Source organism: Centruroides sculpturatus, unplaced genomic scaffold (assembly GCF_000671375.1).
Source record: "Centruroides sculpturatus isolate CEXI.00-Female unplaced genomic scaffold, Cexi_2.0 scaffold62, whole genome shotgun sequence".
Taxonomy (NCBI): domain Eukaryota; kingdom Metazoa; phylum Arthropoda; class Arachnida; order Scorpiones; family Buthidae; genus Centruroides; species Centruroides sculpturatus.
In genome coordinates, this window is record NW_019384388.1 from 390,180 (window position 1) to 416,589 (window position 26,410).

Consider the following 26,410-nt stretch of genomic DNA (forward strand, 5'->3'; position numbering starts at 1 on the left):
AATTTGGAGTGTTACAGACTTCACTACTTATTGCAAATGGCAGCATCAATTTGTACTTTTATTATTTAGTGTTAACCGTTGTTACTACTAACACATTCAAATTGTTTAACTAGTATAGTTTATAGCACAAATAGTGTTCGATATTACAAGTACTGTAATGAAGTGTTATATTCGCTAAATGACAGTTTTTAAATAAACGATTGCAAACTGTGTTAACAGTTACTGGAGATACACACAATCCCAATTATCTCACCATACCCCTTGACCTTTAACCACCAAAATATAACAAAACCAATCCCCCTAATAATCAAATCTACCTGCAAAATGACTGAAATTTTCGACAAAAATCACGGGAGTTATTAAGCTTTAAATCACATCGAATGTTTACAGTAGCAAAAGTTTAAAAATAATTCATTTCAGTAGTAAGTAATGTGAAAAATTATAGGAGAGATCAAGTGAGAGTTGTGTAGATTAAAACTAAAATCAGTTTATGAGTTAAGAGAACGTAAATTAGAAAGTAATGGTTTTAAGCTTAGAAAATCGACATATTTTTTAGAGTTTCAGGCTATAAACGCTTTAGATAAGCGAGCTGATAATCAGCCTTGGATTCGAAATCCAGCAGTATCTACGATTCTAAACTTAGGTACTGTACGGTGTAATACCTATTGTATGATATAACTGAGCAAGTGTATTGTAGATAATGGTGCTAAAATTACGGCGTTTACAAAGGCATGGTATAGTTTCTAGTATCATATGACTATGTGAGGGCTCTGTAGATGCCATAATTTTAGCATCATTATCCATAATACACTCGCTCCGTTATATCACACAATAGGTATTACACCGTACCTAAGTTTAGAATCGTAGCTACTGCTGGATTTCGAATCCAAGGCTGGTTATTAACTGGTTTACCTAAAGCCCTTGAGCCCCTTACGTAAAGCTAGAAATCAGTGTAATATACACAGATGCTTCTGTGAGAATATTTTACGTATGTTATAAAAGTCGATACATTTTAATGGTGACTCAGCTGCATTTTAAAATAGAACGAGCTATTATTTATTGTGAATTAGTCACACTGCCGGGTTGCAATTTTAATCACTATTTTTTTAATTTGTTTAATTTAAAATATATGCTCTTTACCTCAAATTAGTAGTGTCATTCGTTGTACATAATACCTTTTCTGTTAGCAATAGTAATGCCGGTCATCAATCGAACTCCTTACAGGGGGATATTTTTCAATTGTAATAACGTGACTTTCGGTTTTCATCGGAACTTCGTACATAGATCGGGGCCTCTTGCCCTTCACTCTTTTCATCCATTCTTTCCAATTTCATCTACTTAACCAGCTTTTCGAGATTAAGAAAGGGTAGACACGGAGACAGACGAAAGACAGTGGAAATTCATATGTCTACAATTTATTTAAATTGCAGCCCAACTAGAAAAGTCTATAGTTCAATCAATGTTAACTCGCTTATAATTAAAAGCAAATCAATTGAAAATTTTCCTTGTAATATATATACAGATTAATGAATCAGATAGGCAATAGATGGCGATCGAGTGGCGTTATGCTTTCCGTTTACTTTGAAGATTCTATTAAGTACTGTTATCTTCCATATACGACCCTACCTGTGCGTGTTTTGGCGTACTTTCCGTTTAATATCTCAGGATGAAGTAACAATAAAACAAACAAAATAGTTTGTGTATAAGAGACTGTTGATGCTATTAAGTTTTGGTGGTTAAAATCCGAGGAGGTGGAGAGATACAGGAGGTCACGTATCATATCTCCAGTGGGACCGGACTTAATGAAGATTTTATTCGTAATAAGCATTTACAGTATTTTTTAAAATAAAACTTAAATATACCCTCAAAATTCAGCTTTTTACCATTCTACCATAATTAATTAAATTTTATAACAGCTAGGAAAGTTACGCAACTCGTTGCTGGATATTTTCAATTAGTTTTTTTAATTTTTTATCTAAATAAAAACAAACGTTATTTTTTCGAATAATTTCTTAATTATAATACATATATAGAACTGAGATAAACCTATCTTTCTCCTAATAGTCCATATCTAAATTCCAAGAACTAAATGTCGACTCTACTGACCTTTAATCTCTCTTTCTCTAATCTGTTATTAATCTTTCCTGGCTCAGTTATAATTACTCTATCCCATTAATAAAAACAATATCATTAGAGAATGCCACATATTCCATAGCTCTTTCTATGCATCCTGCAATAATTCACCTAATATTAATAATAATGATATGGGCCAAAAGTTGTCGTATTAATATCTGAGTGACCGGTATGTTTGTCAACTCCGATACTTTTACCGAGTACTTTATTATTGAATATCATCTATAAACAGATATACAGTACTTATACTGCTTATTTTCTGTTAAAAAATTTTTCTACCAGGGCTGTGGAGTCGCGTAAAAATCTGCCGACTCCGACCAGGGGCGGACTTGTTACCGAAAGAGACCCGGAAATTCTGATGTCATCACGTGACCTCAGAATAAAAGATTCAATAAATAGAGTTCTAATAAAGATAGAACGTCTCTTAGTTTTGGAATATAGTTTTATTCCAAAGCTAAAAGACTTCTCTAAGTAATAGGCCTATATAAATATGTATTCGATAATTTTTACTTTTCCGGCTATTATATATAACAGAGGGAAAGTACAGCGCTCGGTCAAAAAATGACTCCTCCCAAATTTTTATATTTTTGGGCTCGAGACACCTGGAAATTTCGAGATACACAAAAGATTCGAGGTATTTTCTATATGTGTGGATGTTAGACTGTGTGAGAGTGGCACGATTTTGTTCACTATGTTTGAAGCTTAATAATTTCTGCGGTCAGAGTAGTCAGAATCGGAGTCAGATGGTTTAACACAGGAGTTAGTTATTACGCATTAAATTGGTTGAACTAAATCGTGTCCCCATATACATTCTAACATCTTAGGCGAGAACATCTTAACGGGTTTTACTGTACTATTATAAAATGGCTAAAAAGCTTTCTTTGAGGATAGAGACGAGTTTTATTTTATTTTTTTTAATTTTGAACGCTAATAACAAGTAAAATATTCATTAAGCGATATCATACGTGACCCCTTTTATATCTTCACCCTGTCGACTTTTAAGAACTAAACTTTAATAGCATTAATGCCCCTTTATACGCAAGCTACTGTGCCACATTTCGTTTCTTAAACTTTACCCATTCTGAGATATTGTTTAATATCTCAGAACAAAAAATAAAAAAAATTAAACAAATTAGACGCCAACACACGCACACGCGCGAATTTTTCCCCTTTACTGACTTTTTTTAAGGGTTCGGGAGATCTCCAAACGTGTAGATTTGCAAAAAAAAACTTGGAGAGTCAAATTTGACACGATTCCAATACTTTTCCATTTTATATACATAATAAGTTGGTAAGTAAAAAGGAGTCGGAGTCGGCGGATTCTTTGACGACTCCGACTCCGACTAAAACACCAAAACTCCACGACTCCGACTCCGACTCTGACTCCACAGCCCTGTTTTCTACAAAAAATTAAAGGTTATAATCTGACTAAATAATCACAAAATTTATTTGCAGGCGCCGATTATGCACGCACCTACACCTGATTGAACGGAATGGTGTGACGTAAAGTAACTCGTCACGTGGCTGTTATTCCGAATACGTGTTCACAACCGACGGTGCTTTCATTATTAATCTTTTCACTCACGCCGTAAAGATTTTCATATCGATATACAGTAGAGCATCGATTATCCGACTCAATTGGGGACTGAGGTTGAGCGGATAACTGAAAAAAACGGATAACCGACAAATATGAAAAAATACATTATTAGTATAGTATATTAGTAGCCTATATCTCATGTAATTAGTATATTAGTATATCGCTATTAACCTACTTCGCGTTGAATTTTCATCGATGTTAAGCCTAACAAAAATTTTTTTAAATAATAATCGTCGCTATTGTATCGTTAAAAATTAGAAAATTAAGCCGCGTTTAAATACACGTAAAAGTACTCTTAAAGTAGCCAAGACATAGCCAAATATTGTAGCGCCACATCACTAGCGGACATTTGAATTTGCCGATTAGAACAGTCGGTTAACCGATGCAACGGTTGATCGGGAGTCGGATAATCGTTGTTCTACTGTATTTCATCCCGCTTAACACGCACTTTACCATTTTAACTGACAAATCAAAATATTTGCTTTTCAGTTAATAAATTGATACAAAGGTGTAAATGTTCTCCATGTTTCTGTTCGGCTCTTCCCAGTTAGAAGTCAACTCTCAGAGGTAAGTTGTTTTTACCTATTTAATTAACTAAATCTTACGTCTTCAGACGGACAATTGGTAGAGTAGAAGGGCAGAGATGACACGACATGTCATATACTGTACCATATCTGTAGGCCTAGCCTTGTACATTATAATTAATTTCTTAATCGTAGAGGGGATAGTTAAGCAGAAAAGACACTAATCTGTCATTCTGGATGAATATCATCGTCCCATAATTATCAATTGTACCCATTTATTGAATACAACGTGCATATAAAATAAAATTTTAAGAACTTTAAAAAATACTAAATTTTTCAAAATAGGAAGTTAAAACACCAGCCTATTCACCCGTGTGGCCCAAGTTCGCGTTTTCTCTTTCTTTTTTGAATTTCTCCGCCTGTATGTCAGTACGGTTTTATCGGACCAATCGTAGGCCAAGCCCATGATGGAATGGCTGAATGGTAAAAGACGAACCAGACAAATTCGGAATGGACCACCCCGAAAATTTTAAAAGATTTTCCGACCCATACGGGCCGGAAAATCCTGTAGATAAAATTTTTTTGAACGAAGTACATTAATTAATTAAGCGATAACACTCAGTGAACTCGCCATTACCTGGTAGTGATGTGCGGTAATCTTTATACCAACCGCATTATGTCAGAAAAGTCACTTAATACAAAACTTGGTCATAATTAATTAATAATCTTTAACAGCGTACGATTACTTCGAGAACGTTTTTTATACCTATCGTGAGTTTTCCAGGCCCACGTTACATTAAGTTAATTAAGGATCATAATAAAAGGCTGACAATAGGAGCGGTTAGATAATGAAATGGTTTCTAATATACTCGGGAAAGGAAGGCCACGAAGACTTTTTTGATTAGCCCGGAATCGAATCCGAATCCCCAGAGCTCTAGGCTGAGGCCTTTACCTCCTTGTCTATACGGCCGTCTTGAACCATAATCTTTACATAACGATATTTTATCATTAAAAGGTAGAAAAAAGTAAATTTTTATACATGTGTAGAGGATTGTATATACTTTTTAACCCTGAAATATGTATATTGTTTAATTTAAATAAAAGATAATTATTTTCCGCTTTACATAAATTTCGAACAAAACACAAACAATTATATAATTTATCGATAAAATATTATTAATAGATAACTTTATCATAAATATGATAACATTTCTCGAGAAATGTCTGTTATAATAAGATATAGAAAGTGATACAAATGTCAGAATACACAAGCACTGATACAAGTTTATTGTGCAATTACATACATATAAATCACTAATTATAATCTGTTAGGTGCCATTTAATTAAATTTACATAAAAGAACATTTCTCCCATCCGTAGCGAAACGGGTTAATGCGTAAATTCATTTATCACAAGTGTTTGTGTGACTAGTTTTAAATCACTTCGCATGTATTTTTAATTAATATAAAAGACTGAAACTTTCAGGACAAACATAACCATTTTAATAATATTTTAGAAATGCTTTACCTTTACCCTCTCTACCGTAAATCCCAAAGAGAACTAAATGTTGAATTTAATCACGGCGCGTGTAAATGCATTGTAAAGATGTATATAATTGTACTGTTGTGACATCGCAACACTGTAGTTTTCAATTTCGAAAAAATGACAAATAAAAGCGTTTATTTTAATATACCGTGTTTTCCCGAAAATAAGACATCCTCTGAAAATAAGACATAGCATAGGTTTTGCTGAATTGCTAAATATAAGGCCTCCCCCCGAAAGTAAGACCTAGCAAAGTTTTTTTTACTCGTAACGGTCATCGACAGATGGTTGAAAGTGGCTGTTGGCTTTTTGAAAGTACAGCCACTGATTGGTCAGCAGACAATCACGCCAGACGGCATGATTTGCATAAAACTATGGCTTGGGTATCACAGATTTGCATAACGTTACTGCTGGTGATGGCTAATTGGTCGGCCGAGAATCACGCCACACGACATTTGCATAGTGCTACGGTTCAGTAATATAAGACACTGCCTTATTTTCGGGGAAACACGATAGTATTTAAATCATTTTTCATTTTGAAATTAATTAAGTATTTCATCTTTAATAAATTTTGTTATGTTTTAAGCTAAAAGAAAAATTTTGCTTTAATTTATATAAATTTTTTACAGCCTACTTTAAAGCGAAGTAATGATTGTCTTCGTTGTGTTTTTTATGATTGTCTTGTTAATTCTTTGTTCAGAAATAATGTCGAAACGGTAATCTTTCTAATTATATTATTCTAATTATTATTGTTGTTGTTAATATATCCAAATTGAGTGTTGATTTAATCATAAATCAACATGCTCCAAGAAAACCTATGATTTTCTATGATTTATGATAGTAAGTGCAATTTGAGTTTTAGATGTTACAGCGATTTAATCATACTTTTGAAGTATTAATGCTTATTATTGTTGATACTAACACAGAGAGAAATCATGTGGGACAATTGTCCCTCCTCAGTTTGCTTCGCCGACTCGATAACATACAAATTAACCTTCGAACAACGGTCAGTGGACGTTGTTCAGAGGTTTCACTATAATTAATTAAATATTTTAGATCTAATTGCAAATATTGAATTTATTTTTCTTTTTCAGGATCATCAGCTCGTCGCTTCCGAAGATTGTTCGAGAAGGTCCAAAGCATCAATGTTTTTAAAACGAAAATTCTCGAAAGTTATCACGAATGAGATAAACAATCGGCCGAAACTATAGATATAATAAAGCAGATAGAATATTCATTAAAATATTCAAAAGCAACGAATACTGCTACGATAATAGGAGTAATGAGTATTATGGCTGGATACGTCTGTTCGATCTTTGCCACGACTTGATCTAACTACAAAGCTGTAGCTGACACTTTGAAATATGTAGGACACTGGTAAACGGAGGAGATATAGCTTTTACAGGCTCTTCTACTGTTAATAGCGTGTTTAGAGAAAAGGACTACAAGAAAGCCGAAAACACTGAATACATTAATGACACGCAAGAGCTAGAAGACGAAAGAAATAAATATTTCAAATTGGTGAAAGAGTTTGAATCTATATTGGATTGGCTAAACGAAAATGAGCTGAAGGTCCTCCGTATTTACTTAGAAAAAAATGAGCTCGGTAATGTGATGAACGACATCGATTTAGATCCCTCCGTTGTGGACAATATTCCTCCCAACATTCGAGAAATGGATCGCTTAAAGATAAATAAAAATGTAATTAAATTCGAATAAATTTTTATCAATCTAATTCCTAAAATTTCGGTAGAAATTAAAAAGGATCCTGTAATGGAACACATACTGTACAAGACGAATGAACGTAAGAATGGTCAAAATGCCTTCAACACACTGCAAACTCATCTTAAGTTCAAATTCATTGTGAATGGCGTTGACTTATTTGGCAACTTCACGATTTAAAGTATTCATCGTTTCCCGATGGCATGTCTAATGTTTTTTCTCTACTTGAAAGGACCTTGACTATGACTCATCTCATCGCCAAACAAGATAAAGTCAGTGCTCAATGTGAAGAAATTGGGCGCATTGCTAAACAATTGAAAGAATATAAATCGGATATGAAAGATATTTTTAGGAAGATTTTAAAGTGGGATTGCTTTCATGAAAATTAACGTTGCATTGAAAATGGAAAGTGCTAGTGTCTCGCAGTGTTTTGGAACACGATGGGCTGTGAATCATTAGAAAACTCACGCGGTGCTAGAGTTGTGACTTCATCAGAGCGCCTCTGTTTTCAGCCAATGACAGGTTAAGCCAGGCTCAAAATGCCGGCAACCTGTTGGAAAGAAACGGGATTAATTAATTAGTGTGAAATCATTTGAGGATCGTACATCTGTAAGCCTTTTACTGAATTATAAACAGCATACTCATCAACCACAACGATCACCAAACCGTCAGTAAGCAACGTGCTCAAAAGTCAGTTAACAGAAGTGTACATGAATTACCATATTTTTTAAATTTCTCATTCAGTTGTTTTCAATAAATTAAGTTTCAACATAACTTTTAAATAGGATATATCACGGTTAACTGATTTTTGGGCCAGCCGATATAACCTTAACCAGAATTGTAAGTTCTGCCGACGTTGAGGGGGAAAAAGTCTATCTCACGTCAGAATGAGCCTAAGGGAAACCGCGTATGTGGGCGGTGGCGAAGGAGGCAAATGATGTACAAGTATCTTACAAGATAAAACCCGTTTATTTGTTCGAATTCATGCTTACATCGATAATGGACAATTCCAAAATCTCGGTGCTCCTGGGAACGGCGAAAGTTCGTGATCTCGGTCGCAGTTCGGGCGGACGAGAAGGATATCTGGACGAAGCAGAAGTTCGTTGTTAGGTCGCGGGGTCCTCGGTGATCGGCGGATGCACAACACAATCTAAATCACCACTGTAGACTTAATCTGGAGGAGACTCTCCTTCGACCTTGAAGTTTCGATTTTTATAGTTTTTCCCGCACTATTCGCATTTCGGATTGGTCCCTCGTCCCATTCCTCGCTTCCCGATTGGTCTCTCCTTTGTCTCCAAGTGCAAGACGAAACTTTTTCGGGTCGCGGGAAAGGTCCGATTCGAGGTGTCCATCCGATACCTCTTTGTCGACTCTGCTCGGTGACTGTTTATAAAATAATAACACCTGCACTCATAATTCAGGCCGTTATTTACCATTTTTTGATGTCTAAGAATTTACCGATCATTTTCACCTTTCACCTATCAAAAATCCCTCTATTTTTTGTTCGAAAAGGTTTATCTCGGCCAACATTTTATAGACACGCGTGTCAAAGATCTACCTGTTTATGAGCGCTCGTGTTAGAGTTTGTCTTCCGATAAGACCTTAACAGATAGTTTGACACATACTCGAACCGTTCCGTGTCTCGTTGTTTACATTTTGTGTCTCGCAAGAATTTCACGGTTTACTCGAGTTCGAACCTCGTCTGGGACCCTACAGAATTGATGAATTTTTTGCAATTAAAATTGCTATATAATTCAGAATCAAAGACAAACTGAATAATGAAGTTATGAGTAGATTTTAATTTTGAAGAAATTAAAGCCTACTTTATTATTTCAGACATTTCATTTTGTAAATAATTAATTAATTAATTTAAAACATGCATTTATTTTAAAAATGAACAATTTACAAAACACTTTTCTAATGTAATTTATTTAATGTGAAATTATAATTCTTCACAATTAAGTTAAAAGACAATCAAATTTAAGGTTTTATTCTCATTACTTCAGTTATATGCAATTAATAAATAAATTTTAATTTACGCCTGTAAAAAATATTCGTCTTTTAGTCACTTTTCGTTTCTAGAATAAAACTGACGACAGTGTGCTTTTATTATAGGCTATTTGGCAATCCTACAAAAATAAAGATTTCCTTCAATACGTAAAAAATGCCCCTTATAATGTATAAAACACAAAAAATCAGGAAAGGAGATTGAGGTCATCTACTTTTGAATTTTTACGTCGCAAAAACAACAGATTTGAACTTTTAATGCAATCGTAGGTACTGTTAATATGTGAGGTACTCAGCAAGAGATGATCCATAATTGTCATTGCTTGGATTCATAGAATGAGGTATACAACCATGGGCGTAGCGAGGGGGGAGCCTGGGTGGGCACGGCCCCTCCCAGGGAACCTGGTGCCCTCCCCAGGAAATCACAGCCGAAAAAGTGTTGAGTCGATTTGTAAAAACCTAAAGCTAAAATAAAAGTTTTGAATACTAAAAAAAGGTGAACGGCTTGCTCGAGGCCCAATAATGAACAATAATTTGAAATAATTCAATTTTGTGTCAGGTTGGCCTCCACTAGGCCCCCCATAACAAAACTCTGGCTACGCCCATGTATACAACACAAAAACAATTCGGAGGGGCGCCTACATTTCTTGAAACCTCTTGATAGACTATCTGTGAGAGAAGTTTACGAGAAACTCACCCTATTTAGGTGTCAGTCACGCCAATAAATACTGGAAAACTCAGCAAAGCCAGTCTGTTGGTAGGGCGCAAACCCACGACCAGTATTCAGTAATATGAGAAAATGTTCGCTGTTAAAGTCGAACCAAATAGGCTTGCGTTAATTCAAAATTAAACAAAAAGGAGCATGAGAATTTTATTATGTTACGTGTGCATGAATTTTACAGTTGGATATAGATTCTATTTCGGAAAATGTTAAAGTGAAAGAAATAAGTGTATTGTAAGAGCAGGTCGTTATCTCATTGATTGCACAGTAATTACGTTATGTTGAATAAACTTTATACCCACAAAAGAGAGTTTTCATCTATCTGATAAGCGTATCTCACTTCTCAGATGGATATAAACTATTTGATGATAAACTCATTTGGGAATTTCCAAATTGAAATTAAAATGTCTATTTAGAAAATATTCAATGATTCTGATATTGAAATTTTGTTTCATTTTATGCGATATTATATCGGTTATGTAATTATCAATCGAAATTAGGTTACATATAACATGTTGGAGTTAAAATTAGAAATAATTTAACAAATTTATACATTCTAGATCATGTCATTCGAAGGGAAGTCAACGATTGACTTTTGTTGAAAGTTATCACTTATACCCGGTAGAGTAAGCTTTCTGACAAGCGAGATTGCAGCTTTTCGGTATTATAGATATCCAAAATAGCGTATTATTAGCAAGCACAGCACGCATTTAGCGAGTTTTTGAGTTTTTAGCGAGTGCTGAGCCATTTTCCATCCGTTTTTCTAAAAGCCCAACACAGACCAAACGGATGAAAGTACTGGACACGTGCCATGTGTTTACGCCTCGCGAACTTCTTTCTCTTTTTGTCATCACTTCGATCCCGTCTGTTCTTTTCGAAATCCGATGGGTGGGCCGATATTAATCGAAATCCACCTACAATATATATACTGTATATGATTTCGCTATATATATAAGTAGTAGTGGTTTGACACATACTGATCACAAAATTAATTTCAGATGTTAAATAAATTAAAATTACAAATAATTTTTAGAATTAAATTAAGATTGCAAATAAAAATTTGTCAAATGGAATTATTTCAGATCACAAATCTTAATTAAATTAATTTTATTTTAACAATAAGGCTGCATTAATTATTAAATGTTTTAATATCCAATAAAATTAAAACACGACATATTCCTGGTCTAATTTCTCATATTTTATAAAGTAAGATTAGAAATAATTTGTCCAGTAATAGTTTTATTATCAAATTTTAAACTATATTGATGAGTTTATAAAATATAAAACTCTGATGAACCATGTTATTCCACGAACAATTTTTGAAATTTTCTTTCATAAATTTTATCAGGTTCATTCTATAAGTACTGTAGTAAAAACCTGTCGATATTCTTTGAATTTAAGTATAATTAGAGCTGTAATTTTTGTTACAATCAACAAAACTTTAATGTTATATTATTTTAAATTGCCGTGTTTTAAAAATTATTATTGCAAATTAGTGCAACTTAATTTTCTAATATAGAGATGATTATTAATTTCGAGGCATTTTATGCTTCACCACGAAAATCTCTGTTTAACACACTGTTCAGTGAGCTTAGATTTACTTTCATTTCATTTTAGTAACTAAATTTCTTTTATTTTTAAAAACATAAGTTTCATTTCAATTCAATTACAATATAAATTTTAAGAATTATATTTTAATAGATTTCACAATAACAATTTGATAAAATGGATGAAATAATTGAATATAATTGTGATATAATATCAAGAACAGGAAGACTAGACATTTGGTATATCAATAAACATTCTATATGGTCAGTAAAAAATATTTATGTATGAAATCTTTTCGTTATTTTCTTATTGAATACAAAATAATACTAATCCTAATTTTTATTTATATAAAATTAAAGAATGCGATTCTAATAGATTTTGAAGCATTTCGAGTTATCGACAGTTGACCATAAAAACATTACACAGTCTTATAGAAGCTGTAATAGACATTTATATAGATTCTGTTAAAAAGTATCAATTATCGACGAAAGATCAATGGCGAGTCAATTATACTAGCAAAAAAATTCATCAATTAAATTTTATATACAAAAAACATCGGATATAACTGGCCGGATCAAGCATATTAATTTACAAAACTTATTATTTCACAACATATAATGAATTATTTTTATTTTAAAGGTGGACAGATAGAAAAAAAATCTTCTTAAAAATTGGAACAACAATTATTTTGACATGAAACTTCTTGGGGTGTTTAAGATTGGATAATATTAAAAAATTGTTATTGCCGCAAATATTTTAAAAAGCATTGTTCTTTTTGCGATATTCTATCTTACGAACAATTCTTAATTAAACAAAAGATATTTTCAAAATCATTGTATAAAGGTATTTAATAAATAAGTAACAAATATAATTTAAATAATTATTATATTAAACTATTTCCCTATTTTACTTTGTCTTATTGCTATAATATTATTTCAAATTGTAGTGTTTTAATTTTATTGGATATTAAAACATTTAATAATTAATACAGCCTTATTGTTAAAATATAATTAATTTAATTAAAATTTGTGATCGAAAAATTCATTTTGTGATCTGAAATAATTTCATTTGACAAATTTTTATTTGCAATTTTAATTTAATTCTAAAAATCATTTGTAATTTTAATTTATTCAACATCTGAAATTAATTTTGTGATCAGTATGTGTCAAACCACTACTACTTTTATGAATTGTTCGACCAACTCTCAACGATTGGACTGTTTCTTCTCCTCCAGTCCTTTCTCTGCACGCGCGAATTGGTGGAACAATTTTAATTGTCCGAACGTAAGGTTCCTTGTATCCAAATCGATTTGGAATCGATTCCAACCTGACCACGCCGTTGACCTTGAAATAGCTTCACGGCAAAAAAAAAAACGTTACGTTACGTCACTTAGGTAATGTACTGTACACCTGCCTTTCTGAACGCAGCTTAACTCGGTAATTCGGAAAATTCCTTGTTAAACTGCTGTTTTCTCTTTTTCACACTTGTAAATGTCTGCCAAAATCGAAAGTACCTGAATTTTTTTCTGGTCGATGGATGTTATCGCTCTTAGTCATATCCTGCGACTGTTTATTTTCGAAATGCAATCTTTGATTAAAAAAAAAAAATAATTTTATCAGTTTTATGTTTGTCTCGACGAAATAAATTAAAATATATAAAATTAATGTTAATAAAATATTTTCAGAATATCCACATTTCTTTTAAATGTAATTAAGCTAATTTACTTTTATAAGAATTCTAATAAATCAATTTAAATTACTTTCCCAATTCGGTGGAGACAGTAAAGAATGATCTGACTGAACGAGTCAGTGACATGTGATATTCTCAACACTTTCGAATTTCTTTTCTCCCGCTCTTTACTACCCAATAATGCCCATTGTTCGGTAAGAAGAGATAGGAAAATAGTTCTTTTAATGCCTGAAAGATGAAATGAGAAAATCATGTGTTTTAGTTGACAAAAACTTCGTACTCTGTACGTGATTAGATAAAATCTGATTAAAATAGTTTCATTTTGTTAGCAATTTATTTATTTAACTCGTTCTCGATATTAATTACGTTTCTCCGATACTAAGGTAAGATTTATTCTGTATAATAAGAAAAGAATAGTGTAAATTTTAACCAAAATATTCGTTATGAATATAACTTCAATATATTCAAATACATTGTGTATTTTATATTAATTAATTTGATATATTTATAAGCTTTACGTATGTTGATTGTAGACGTATAACATATGTAATATAAGATGACGCATTATTATATAAATGGATACAAAATTATTTTATAATTTTAATCATAAAACCTAATTTTCTACTTGAATTGCTTTGAAAAGGGGGAAAAAGTAATGCATAAATTTTAACATAGTAATAATTGCGAGAGATCTTTTTCAATTACCTTTAATGGTCTTTATTACTTTTATTTTTAGGTAGATAAACATTATTACTCGTATCGTTTCAATGTTATTTAAGACATAAACCGCGAGCAATCTGCACGCAAATGCAATAATTAATTATGAAGCGAAACTCGAAAATAATGAAAATGACGATATAAATTGCTTGTAGACAAGTGTTTTGATCCATTAGATTACTACTTTCCTCCGTTTTCAATCGTTTAATTTCACTTATTAAAAGATACTTACAATATTAATATAATAATCTATCTTTGATTGAAGCAGGTCTAAATTTGATAGACAAAAAATTTAGTTTTATCGCAAAAATTTATTTGAAGATGTTGTTTTTTTAATCTATAGAAATTTTATAAACACGTAATTCGTGAATATAAAATTAATTTTAATTTTTTTTAATTGTTATTTCAGGGATGGCTGAAAAAACTACTGAGGTACAGAAAGGTAAATCTTGCATTTTATATTGTTTTAAACACTTTTCAAATTTTAAATTTAGTTTTAGAAATTTTCATTATCTTTTATCTAAATCACAACTTTTTAGTTTCATGGTTCCCCTGAATCTTTGCTCACTCTGTAACCACTAAGAGGGTGTTTAATCCATACTTCTCGTGGGTTCAGAGAGGCCGGCAATAGAGGACAGTCGAGCGATGAGTTATAGTTAGAATAGGTATAGAATAGTGTATAATTTTTTATTATAAGTTTTTTCATTAATATTTAAACAGCCGGTCACCTGGCCGGGATAGAAAATCAATGTCTAGTTCTAGGCATTTGTTTCTCCCTGGATAATGCGGTACCCTAGGGTTGCTACAACAACTTTTTAGGGGTGCCGCGAAATTTAGTGCTGCGCTGCGATGAGACACTTCTTATCTGTAACCATGGGCGTAGCGAGGGGGGAGCCTGGGTGGGCACGGCCCTCCCCAGTGAACCTGGTGCTCCCCTAGAAAATCACAGCCGAAAAAGTGTTAAGCCGATTTGGAAACAACAAAAAACTTAAAGCTAAAAATTTTGAATACTAATAAAAAAAAAAAAAGGTCCACTGTGCCCAATGTTATGAAAAATTTCAAATAATTCAATTTTGTGTTAGGTTGGGCTCTACTAGGCCCCCCACAACAAAACTCTGGCTACGCCCATGTCTGTAACATATTACTAAATATACGAAAAAGGTAATAACTCTATATCGATAAAAATACATTAAACACTGAATTAAATGGTTAAGGCATCAGCCTACCGCTCTATGGGAATGGATAAAATTCGAAGTGATCAGTGAAACAAAACTTTTCATACTGATTTGTTTTAAATTGTATTGATTGTGTCCCTCACCACTCGGTCGTCCCGTTTTAGGCTTGGCCTAATCCACGACAGATCGGAACAAGTTTTTCTTTGTGCCTGCAGGGCTGAAAGCATTTTAGTTTTATTTTTGCTTAGTCTAACATGTGCGAGGTTGATGCCATAACGTCCACACTTAACGGAAGATAATTTCGAGTCTTCAGCCTATCTTCTCGAATAATTTTTGAATAATTTATTACCTCATTTAAGAAATTTTGCCCGTAATAATTAGAAATATACTTATTTTTAATGTTTAAATTTATTACAGTTCGAGAAGGTCTATCACCTCGTCATATACACAGACTATACGGGAAAGCTCGAAGTATCAATTTTTTTAAAACGAAAATTTCCAAAAGTTATCAAAAATGGGACAAAGAAGCGACAGAAACTATAAAATTCTTAAAGGAAGTAGAAAATTCATTAAAAAATTATTCAAAAGCAACAGAAATTGCGAGTATAGTTGGAGAAGCCAGTTCCATTATTGGAGCTATCGCTTCCCTTTCTGGAATCTTTCTTTTGAACGATGCAAAGACGGCTGAAACTTTCAAACGTGTAGGAAAATGCTTGACAGTAGCAGGAAGTGTAACTGTTAAAGGTTCTACTATTCTTAATAAACAACTGACGAAGAACCGCTGTAATTCAGTTGAAAGAACCTTGGATGAATTAAAGACACTTACACAAGAACTAGAAGATGGAAGAAAGGAATATTTCAGACTAGTGAAAGAATTTGAAACAATATTGGATGAACTAAACGAAAACGAATTGAAAAGCCTTCATTATTATTTAGAAGAAAATAAGCTCGAAAATGTGATGAACGACGTTGATTTAGATGCTTCTGTTATAAACAATATTCCTCCCATTATAAGAGAAATGGATCGCTTGAAGATAAGAGAAGATATACTTAATATAGAAATTTTAGAATTTAATCTGATACCGAAAATTTCGGAAGAAATAAAGAACAATTCAATAATGAAAGAGATTTTGTCCATGAAATGTAAATATGTACCATCTATAAATGGCGAAAATGCCATCAAGGGTGTTCAAGCTGTTTCCAGCATAAAATCTATGATGAGTGTCGTTGACTTAATACCAATTGATAACAAAATACACAAATTTAACAATTTATCGTTTATTAATGGCCTGTCTAATATATCTTTGCTAGTTGAAAGCATAATTAGTCTTTTTATCCTCATCTCCAGCCGAGGTGAAGTGAGTGCTCAGTGTGAAGAAATTGGGCGTATTGCAAATGAATTGGAAGAATATAGATCACATATTAAGGATATTTTACGTGAGTCGCTACAATGGCATTTTGTCGAAGATGATTTAGTTTCTATCGAAGATGGAAATCGTCTTAAGAGTGACTGAATATCTTTTATGCTTTTATATCTAGTCAAAAATAAAAGTTACGTGTCAGAGCTTTGAAAGTTCATAACGGTTGGTTCTTTGAAGTGAAATTGTAAACTGTATTCAGTCAGAGAAACTTGAGATTAAATTGATTTTTTCTATTATAAAATTCAGAAATGCAGTAGAATATTTCGACCGAAACAATTAAATTTTATTCGTTAATGTTTTCTGTTTACTTTATTATATTTGATACTTAATTGTTAGATATTAATGCCATGTTCGTAAAGTATATTATTGATTACATTTTCAGTTAATGAATTTGAATGATACACTTTATTCGATATATCATATCCCATTAACACATGCCAATAATTGTAATTTTAATAATGATAATAAATAATTTACATACTTATTTGAATAAATTTGTTCAGTCATTCATGAATATTGTGAAGATTCTTGCATTCCGGGCATTAGGTCTTATAAGTTTTTCATCCCCTCTCAATTATTCGATGGCTCAAAAGTCTTATAACCACTAGACAGATGACATTGAGAAACCCGAAACGATGTTTATCGATGTAGTTCGCCTGGGCGAGCAGTTTGAGCAGTAATATTTCACAAATGATTTAGTTTCGTTTAGTTTAATTTAAAGTAAATAAATTAACTAAACTAAAGTAAAAAGTAAAAAATAAAATGAATTGGCATTTAAGCTTAAAAAATATTCGATAAATATGAGTCACTGAAATTTAAATCCTTTGAGATTTTGTCCAGTGTGAACTGAGGGGACTGATCTCAAACATAACGTCGGTGAGTCGCTTGACACGGCTAAAGAACATATATTTGAAATAGTTAAATAAAAGTTGAAAATTTCCGATTGGATGAGAGGAAGGAGTTGAGCGTGACTGCTGATATGTGGACGAAAGAAAAGGACAATTGGTTTAGGTCGATAGAGGGCATGCAGTTACAGCAGAGGCAATGGAAGAGCTAGGTAACGTGGTGCCATGTAGTCAGTGGCGTAGCGTAGTTTCTGCCGCTCGGAACAGATGCCAAATATCCCATTTTTCCTCCCCTACAAAATATGATATTATTATAAAGATAAAATTTTTTAGAGCGAGGAAAAATATTAAACTTTATTATGAATTTACTTTTGGGTGACCATATAACTGACGGTCGGAGTATCTTCAACGGGATACTACCCGAAAATTCAAGTGATTACAGATCAAATCGCAACAGCTTTCCGGGGCGAATCCGAACCAAAATTTTTTGGGCATGTTGAAAGTTATAATAATAATAATAGACCTATCTCTAGCACTAAACAATAGGCAGAAACGTTATTTGGTGTGAATAAAAAAGTATGGACTACTATAAAGCCCATTATATCTATATATGAGGTATATTATAAAGAAAAAGTATTAAAAATTTATTATAATAATTCAAATTCTGTGGGCCCAGGGCTTAAGCATGCGGCGCGTGCTAAGCAAGCCCAGATAATTCGCCCCTGACAGATTTTCATAAATGACTGTACAAATTTTTCATGTAAGTTTGTAAATTATTTATTTTCACTATTATAATTACTGTATAAAATACTATATATCACTCAAATGTATGAATATACAATATAAAAATCAATAATATGATTTACGAATATGACATTAATTAATATCTAACAAGTATCAAAGATGATGAACTAAACAATAAATCAAATTACTCAGAAATGAATACAATATAAATGTTTCGAGCAAGAAATTTCTCTCCATTTTATGAATTTTATAATGTAAAAGTCAATTTCTTTTTAAGATTTCTCTGAATGAATATCATTTACAACTTAAACTACTCAGAATCTATGATCAGATCTATCAAGTCGACATATATTTTCGACTATATATGAAAAAACATTCAGTCAGCCTTATAACAATTTCCATTTTCGATAGAAATTAATTATCTTCAACGAAAGCCCATTTTAAGCTTTCACTTAAAATATTCCTTATATCTGATCTGTGTTCCAAATCGTTCGCAACACGCCAAATTTCTTTACACTAAGCACTCACCTCATCACTTCATAAGTATATTCAGATTTTCTATGCTATCAATTAACAAAAATATATTTGACGGACCATTAATTAATTATGAATTGTTAAGTTTGTGTACAATAGTTATAGATGTTTCAGTTGACTATAATTTATGGTCTGTTTTAAAAATTAAAAAATGTAAGTCTTTAATATTTTAAAATATTTTACTTAAACATTAATGTATAATTTGTCTTTAAATCGTAAAAAACCTACCAACGAGTTGCGTAACTTTTTTGGTTATTATGTACTTTTATTTAAAAAATAACTTTTATACTATTAATCATTATAAATAAAAAGTTGTGTAGAGCCATCTGTTGTGACATTTATTATAAAAAATTTTATATTATGAATTATTATAAATTGGCAAAATGCTTAATTTTGAGGGTGGAAACGAGTTTTATAAAAAAAAAAAAAATTGTAAATGCTAAGAAATAGTAAAATCTTCATTAATCCCTCTTGTGATATAATACATGACCGCCTCTATCCTCCCATTCCTTCAACGTTTAATCACTAAAATTTGATAGCATTAATGCCCTTTAACAGAAGTTAAAGTTACCATGCCAAATTTCATTTTTTAATCTTTACACCATCCTGAGATATTAAACGAAATAGATGCCAAAACACTTAACAATGCACCCACCCATACCCTAGAAACATACAAATACACGCAGATGGAGTTTCTACAATTTTTGGGGTTCAGGTCTCAAAACGTGAAGATTTGCAGCAAACTCGAAGGGTGAAATTTGATATGATCCCAATAATTTCCCTGTTATGTATATATAACAGTCGGAAAAGTATATACAAGGTAGAAAGAAAACGACCCATGGATAACGGTTATAATAATTTGTTGGTAAAAATCAACACCAAATACAGTTTGACAAAGTAAATCACTTTAAATACTTTAAAAAAAGTAATAAAATAAGGTTTTCATTATAATTCTGATTATTATCTATAAAATGTGTTTAGACAGATGATTAAAAGTATTTTACACACGATCAATGAATGTCTTTAATTATGATCAATTTAATTCTTGATAAAGAAAAAATTCGTCATTGGAAACATTGGTTCTGTACGTTCTCAATGATATTCAACACGACAGATGGGCGATCTACCGAGAAGGGATGATACCACTTCGGGAAACCAAGAAATTACAGATGAAATCCCCATAGATTTTCATGAATGACTTAAAAAATTTTTAATGGAAGTTTTGTAATTATTTATATTATTATAACAACGATTATTGGCAATTGTTAATGGGTTATATCGAATGAAACATATCATACAAATTCACGAATATACTCTATAATATTCAATAATATGGCATTAATATCTAACAAGTACCGAATACAGTTTACAATTTAAATTACACAGAATCTATGGTTATAAGTCCCCAAAGTTCTGCTACATATGTTTTTGACTAGATATGAAAATGTATTAAAACGTGTCATATTTAACCGATCTTAATATAATTTGCGTCGTCGATAGAAATTAAATTATCTTCACCGTATTCCCATTTTAAAGTGTCACTTAGAATATCCCTCATATCTGATGTATATTGTTTCAGTTCGTTCGCAACACGCCCAATTTCTTCACACTGAGCACTAACCTCATTTCCACTGGACATAAGTACAGTCAGATTTATTATCTTTTCAACCAGCAAAAATATATTAGACACACCATCTATAAACGGCGAATTGTTAAATTTGTGTATTTTGTTATCAATTGGTATTAAATCAACAACATTCATCATGGATTTTAAGCTGGAAACAGCTTGAAGAGACAGGAATGCGTTTTCGCCATTTGCAAATGGTACATATTCACTTCTCATGGACAAAATCTCTTTCATTATCGGATCGTTCTTTATTTCTTCCGAAATTTTCGGTATCAAATTAAATTCGAAAATTTCTATATTAAGTATATCTTCTCTTATCTTCAAGCGATCCATTTCTCTTATAATTGGAGGAATATTGTTTATAACGGAAGGATCTAAATCAACGTCGTTCATCACATTTCCGAGCTGATTTTCTTCTAAATAATTTTGAAGGATCTTCAGTTCATTTTCGTTTAGCCCATCCAATATCGCTTCAAATTCTTTCACAAGTCTGAAATATTCCTTTCTTCCATCTTCTAGTTCTTGTGTAAGTGTCATTAATGCATCCATGGGTCTTTTGCCTGAATTGCAGCCTTTCTTTGCCAATACTTTACTAAGGATAGTAGAACCTTTAACAGTTACAGTTCCCGCTATTGTGAAGCCTCTTCCTATACGTTTGAAAGTTTCAGCCATCATTTCATCCTTTAAAATAAAGATTCCACAAAGCGAAGCGAAGGTTCCAAGAATTGTACTCACTTCTCCAACTATCTGCCCAATATTTGTTGCTTTCGAATAACTTTTTAAGGAATTTTCTACTTCCTTTAAGATTTTTATAGTTTCTGTCGCTTCTTTGTCCCATTTTTGATAACTTTTGGAAATTTTCGTTTTAAAAAAATTGATGCTTCGAGCTTTTCCGTATAATTTTTCGAAACGTCGGGTTGATAGACCATCTGGAATTGTAATAAATATAAATATTAAAAATGAATACGACATATTTGTAATTATTATTTGCTATATATTTTCGTCTAGAAATTATTTTTTTAAATATTTTTCCGAAAGGGAAGAGACCGAAGTATCAACACTGTTGTTGTTTTTTCTCTGTAGCAGTTCTGGTATCCGCTTTGTATGCTAATGTTAGACTAAAGCGAATATTAAAAGTAGAAGCTTTTCAGGTGTTGAGTACTAAGAGGTTTTATTTCACGTATGTTATGTGTTATGTGAAGCTCAGAATGGGGTGAGGGTCTCAACTCCTTAGATTTCTTTGTGGTTTTAGGCCTTTACCGCTCAAGATGAGCACAAAAATGCCCCGAATCGATCACTACAAAATCGATCAGAATCGATTAGAATCGATCACTACAAAAAGTTTTCAGGGAATTTCACCTCAGGTTTTATAACCTGGGCTCTCTAGTATAATAGGCTGATGTCTTAACCTCTTTAATCAGTGTTTTCAACATCTATTTAATAGTGGCACCATCGACTTTGAAATTTCTGCAGCACCCCGTTTCTTTATCAATGTAAAGTTATTTTGTTCTTCGTACTTTTAGTGAGAAGTTTCACGTAATTCCTGTTATGGCGATGCTGAGCATTATATTTCGCTGCACCCGGAACTGTCGTTGTGGCACCCTACGATACCGTGCATCCCGATTGAAAAACAGTGGCGGCCGGCTGTTTTAAACATTAAGGAAAGAAACTTATGATAAACTAGAATATCGCGCGACTTTGTCATTTTGCGGTAAATTGATGCGGAGCCGGAAGGAAAGAAGTGATCCCTGCACCTGTCAGACACAATAGAGAAGATTCTTGTACAGCGCAGACAAGGTAAACCTTTGCAGTTCCTGCCACAAAAGAGGCTTTCCTCGTACCTGCAGGCCACGAAAGACACGATTCTTGCACTGGGCAGGTACGCAGAGACGAACCACCGATTGCTTTGGTCTTGTGTTTTGTTCGTTTTTCTCGCCTATTTTTCGTTAGGCGCACGAAATGCTGTTTTTATTTTTAACCCCTAAGCCTAAATTTTGTTAGGTGAGCTCGTCCCATCAGAGAGCATTGACATTATCACTGTAATACCATTGTATATCGAAAACGAAGTCATGGACCCCATTTTTTTACTGCAGTTTCGGATTAAACTGCCATTGAAAACAACAGAAAATGAAGTCGAAGGAAATAATTCGTTTATAGAAAATTAAGCTCTGTGAAGGCACTTGGCGCTTGCCCTAGAAAGAGGGCAAGCGCCAAGTGCCTTCACAGAGGCGGTTTCTCTGTCCGTATATACGAGTTGGTCTCTCTTTGCTTGGACTCAAAATGCAGAGCAAGATGCATCAAAATTGTATTACAAGGTACGAGGATTGGACTTGAGAGCGAGGAAGGCGAGGAAGGCTAGTCCCCGTTGGGTTGTACTACCAGAGCCCGAGCATTTAACTCAGTCTGGTTTTAATCGTTCAGACACCGCAGTGATTACTGGGAGCCCGACTGCCGATGATTAAGATGCAGTCTCTTAGTACTCTGTACTGCCATTTGACGGAGCAGGGTCATACACTTAGAGTCGTGATATGAGGTGTGGACTAGCCTAGCCCATGATGAACATGAAAAAAGGTTTTGTTAGTGGTCACAGGGCAAAAAGTCATACAAAATATCATAAAACTACAAACTTTTTTCGAAAAATAATTGCGATTTAGCTAAAATAATTAAAATAATAATAAAATTTCTAATTCTAAATTTAAAATTTCGTATATTTAAAAAGTGTTTAAAATAATTAAACACAAAAACTACCTTTTGGTATACCATCAATTTTCTCAGAAATTCCTGAAAAAACAATTGATAGGAAAATCACAATTGATTTTATATCCATAAGTAGGGCGTTGATGGAAATTCTGTTGATTAAAATAATATATTCGAGTGAGTTTTTGCAATAAAATAATTTTTTTTAATTTAGACATATGATTCTTTTAACATAATTTGGCAATTGTCAAACCAGACTACAGCATTTTAAACTTTTCATAAGGGAAAAAAGAGTATTAAATGTCTCACTTGGGGTTGAGATTAACAATTAACTATTTACTCTAATAAACTAGTAAATAAAGAGTGGTTTAATCTGGTTAGACAAGTACCAACTTATGTTGAAAGAGACAATATTTAAGTCAAAAAAGACCTTATTATGTTAAAATTGTTCGTGATTTTTAATAATTAAATTAAAATGACTGAAATAAAAACACATATTAAACAGTCGAGAGTATCCTCAGGATTAATGCATTATGTTCTCTTATCAGAAGTAACGAGATCACCCAGGGAATATAAATGGTATTCAATTTTCTTCACTATTTTATGATTAAACAGCTCTATGGTGCTTATAATGAATTTTAATTAACACTCCCAAGTGTATCATTACATAATTTTACAATTCTTAATTATTGGTTTACATTTTTTATTAACAGTAGACCAAGAAGAACCCAAGGGGTTAAAATTATAAAATAATTATATATACATTTATATATAAAGCCTCGTTTTATATTACATTCATTCTACGTGGACCTTATAAATATATTAAATTAATTAATATAAATTAACTTAAGATTTAAACTATTCTTTGTTTATTATTGAGAATAAATCTTACCTTAGGATTGAATAAGCGCGTAATTAATGTGGAGAACGATGAAATTGCTAACAAAATGAAGCTATTTTAATCCGTTTTTATCTAATCACATACAGAGTACGAAGTTTAAAGCAAATGTCACGTAAAACACATGATTTTCTTTAATTCATTTCACCTTTCAGGCATTAAAACAACCATTTTACTGTCTCGTCTTGGGCAACATTGGTCATTATTGGGTAGTAAAGGGCGGGAGAGAAGAAACTCGAACGTGTTAAAATATCACCCGTCACTAACTCGATCAGTCAGACCATTCAATGAACGAGGTAGTGACACGTGACACTCGCAACACGTGGTTGTTGATGTCACGTTAACTCGACTAAGACCCTGACTGGGATTATACGTTTCGTCTTTCACAGAAGCAACCACGTGTCTCTATTGCCTCCACCTAATTGGGAAAGTAATTAAAACTGGTTTATTAAAAATTTTATATAAGTAAATTAGCTTAATTACATTTAAAAGAAATGTGGATATTTTGAAAATAGTATATTAACATTCATTTTATATATTTTAATTTATTTAATCGAGAGAAACAAACGTGATAAAATTATTGTTTATAAAAGATTGCATTTCGAAAGTAAAGAGTCGGAGGATATGACTAAGAGCGATAACATCCATCGACCAGGAAGTTGTCGGTAAAACATTCAGATACTTTCGTATTTGGCAGACATTTATCAATGTGAAAGACAGAGAACAGAAGTTTAACAAAGATTTTTTTCGAATTACCGAGTTACGCTGCGTTCAGAGATTCAGGTGTACTGTACTTTACTTAAGTGACGTAACGTGACGTTTTTGTTTGGCGTGAAGCTACTTCCTGGGCAACAGCGTCGTCGGGTTGGAATCGATTCCAAATCGATTTGGATAAAAGGAACCTCACGTTCGGACAATTAAAAATTGTTCCATCAATTCGCGCGTGCATAGAAAGAATGGGATGAGAAAAAACAGTCCAATCATTGAAAGATAGTCGAACAATTCAGAAGTAAAAATACTTTTCGTGATTTTAATCCCATCCCTTGAACCAGATAGCTCCGTATTGATCACGCTGACGAAGTAATTACCGCCGCTCCCAAATAAACGCTTGTATAGGCTTTCTTTCAACATTCACGATGAATGTTGATTAGAAAATGGGTCAAATAACACTTTTTTCATTGGTGACTTTGTGAGTTCTTAGATATTTAATTGGCTAATCGTAAAAGTTAATGTACTCGTTTGAGTAACCTTGACGTAATACAATATTTCTGTTTAATCTAAGCTTTAAGGAGGAAAGAGAGAAAAGAGTCAATAAAGTATTCATATTAATTTTATACGGTATATATTATCTACTTTTAGAGAAATAAATAAAATTATGGTGGTTTTTAAAATTATTCATTCTACTAATCATCGTTATTACACGAACTTACAGCATTTAGAATTATGTGATTTTTCATATAGGCTTATATATTGCGAAATGATATATGTATTGTAGGTGGAATTCGATTGGTATTGGCCAACCCATCGGATTTCTAGAAGAACAGACTGGATTGAAGGGATGACAGGAGGAGAAAGAAGTTCGCGAGGCGTAAACCCATGGCACGTGTTCAGTAGCTTTATTCAATTGGTCTGTGTTGGGCTTTCAGGAAAATGGATCGAAAATGACTCAGCACTCGCTAAAAACTCAAAAACTCGCTAAATGCATTCTGTGCTTGCTAATAATACGCTACATCGGAGTTCTCTAATACCGAAATGCTGCAATCTCGCCTGTCAGAAAGCTTACCCTACCGGGTATGAGTGATAACTTTCAACAAAAAATTAGTCGTTGATTTTCCCTTTGAACGATATAATTTAGAATGTATAAATTTGTTAAATTATTTCTAATTTTAACTCCAACATATTATATGTAACCGAATATCGATTGATAATTACATAAAATGAAAGAAAATTTCAATATCAGAATCATCGAATATTTTCTAAACAGACATTTTGGATTCAGTTTGAAAATTTCCAAATGCGTTTATCATCACATAGGTTTTAATGTCAGATAAATAAAAACTCTGTTTTCTCCAGGGTATAAAGTTTATTCAACATAACGTAATTACTGTGCAATCAATGAGATAACGTCAATTGATTTATTTCTTTCACTTTAACATTATCCGAAATGTAATTTTTATCCCATCTGTAAAATTAATGCACACGTAATATAATATAAATTCTCACGCTCCTTTTTGTTTAATTTTGAATTAACGTAAGCCCATTTGGTTCC

General features: G+C 32.5%; 2 protein-coding genes and 1 long non-coding RNA gene across 4 annotated transcripts; 2 read left to right on the forward strand and 1 right to left on the reverse strand.

The window, feature by feature from the left end:
• Nucleotides 1-4,173: 4,173 nt before the first annotated feature.
• LOC111618124 lies at nt 4,174-6,982 on the forward strand. Its single transcript, XR_002755522.1, has 2 exons — nt 4,174-4,297; nt 6,891-6,982. It is a non-coding gene; the product is annotated as an uncharacterized LOC111618124 (long non-coding RNA).
• A 6,676-nt stretch (nt 6,983-13,658) lies between these two features.
• LOC111618140 lies at nt 13,659-17,698 on the forward strand. Its single transcript, XM_023359593.1, has 3 exons — nt 13,659-13,866; nt 14,610-14,642; nt 15,793-17,698. The coding sequence occupies exons 2-3, from the start codon at nt 14,612-14,614 to the stop codon at nt 16,887-16,889; spliced, it is 1,128 nt and encodes a 375-aa protein (XP_023215361.1). The 5' UTR covers nt 13,659-13,866; nt 14,610-14,611; the 3' UTR covers nt 16,890-17,698.
• A 2,268-nt stretch (nt 17,699-19,966) lies between these two features.
• Nucleotides 19,967-24,521, reverse strand: LOC111618141. Of its 2 annotated transcripts, XM_023359595.1 has the most exons (4): nt 24,259-24,521; nt 24,136-24,211; nt 23,295-23,395; nt 19,967-21,475 (listed from the first exon to the last, which is right to left on the reverse strand). In XM_023359595.1, the coding sequence occupies exons 3-4, from the start codon at nt 23,371-23,373 to the stop codon at nt 20,385-20,387; spliced, it is 1,170 nt and encodes a 389-aa protein (XP_023215363.1). In that variant the 5' UTR covers nt 23,374-23,395; nt 24,136-24,211; nt 24,259-24,521; the 3' UTR covers nt 19,967-20,384. The 2 variants fall into 2 exon arrangements, with proteins under 2 accessions (XP_023215363.1, XP_023215362.1); XM_023359594.1 differs by having other exon boundaries at nt 24,136-24,520.
• Nucleotides 24,522-26,410: the final 1,889 nt, after the last annotated feature.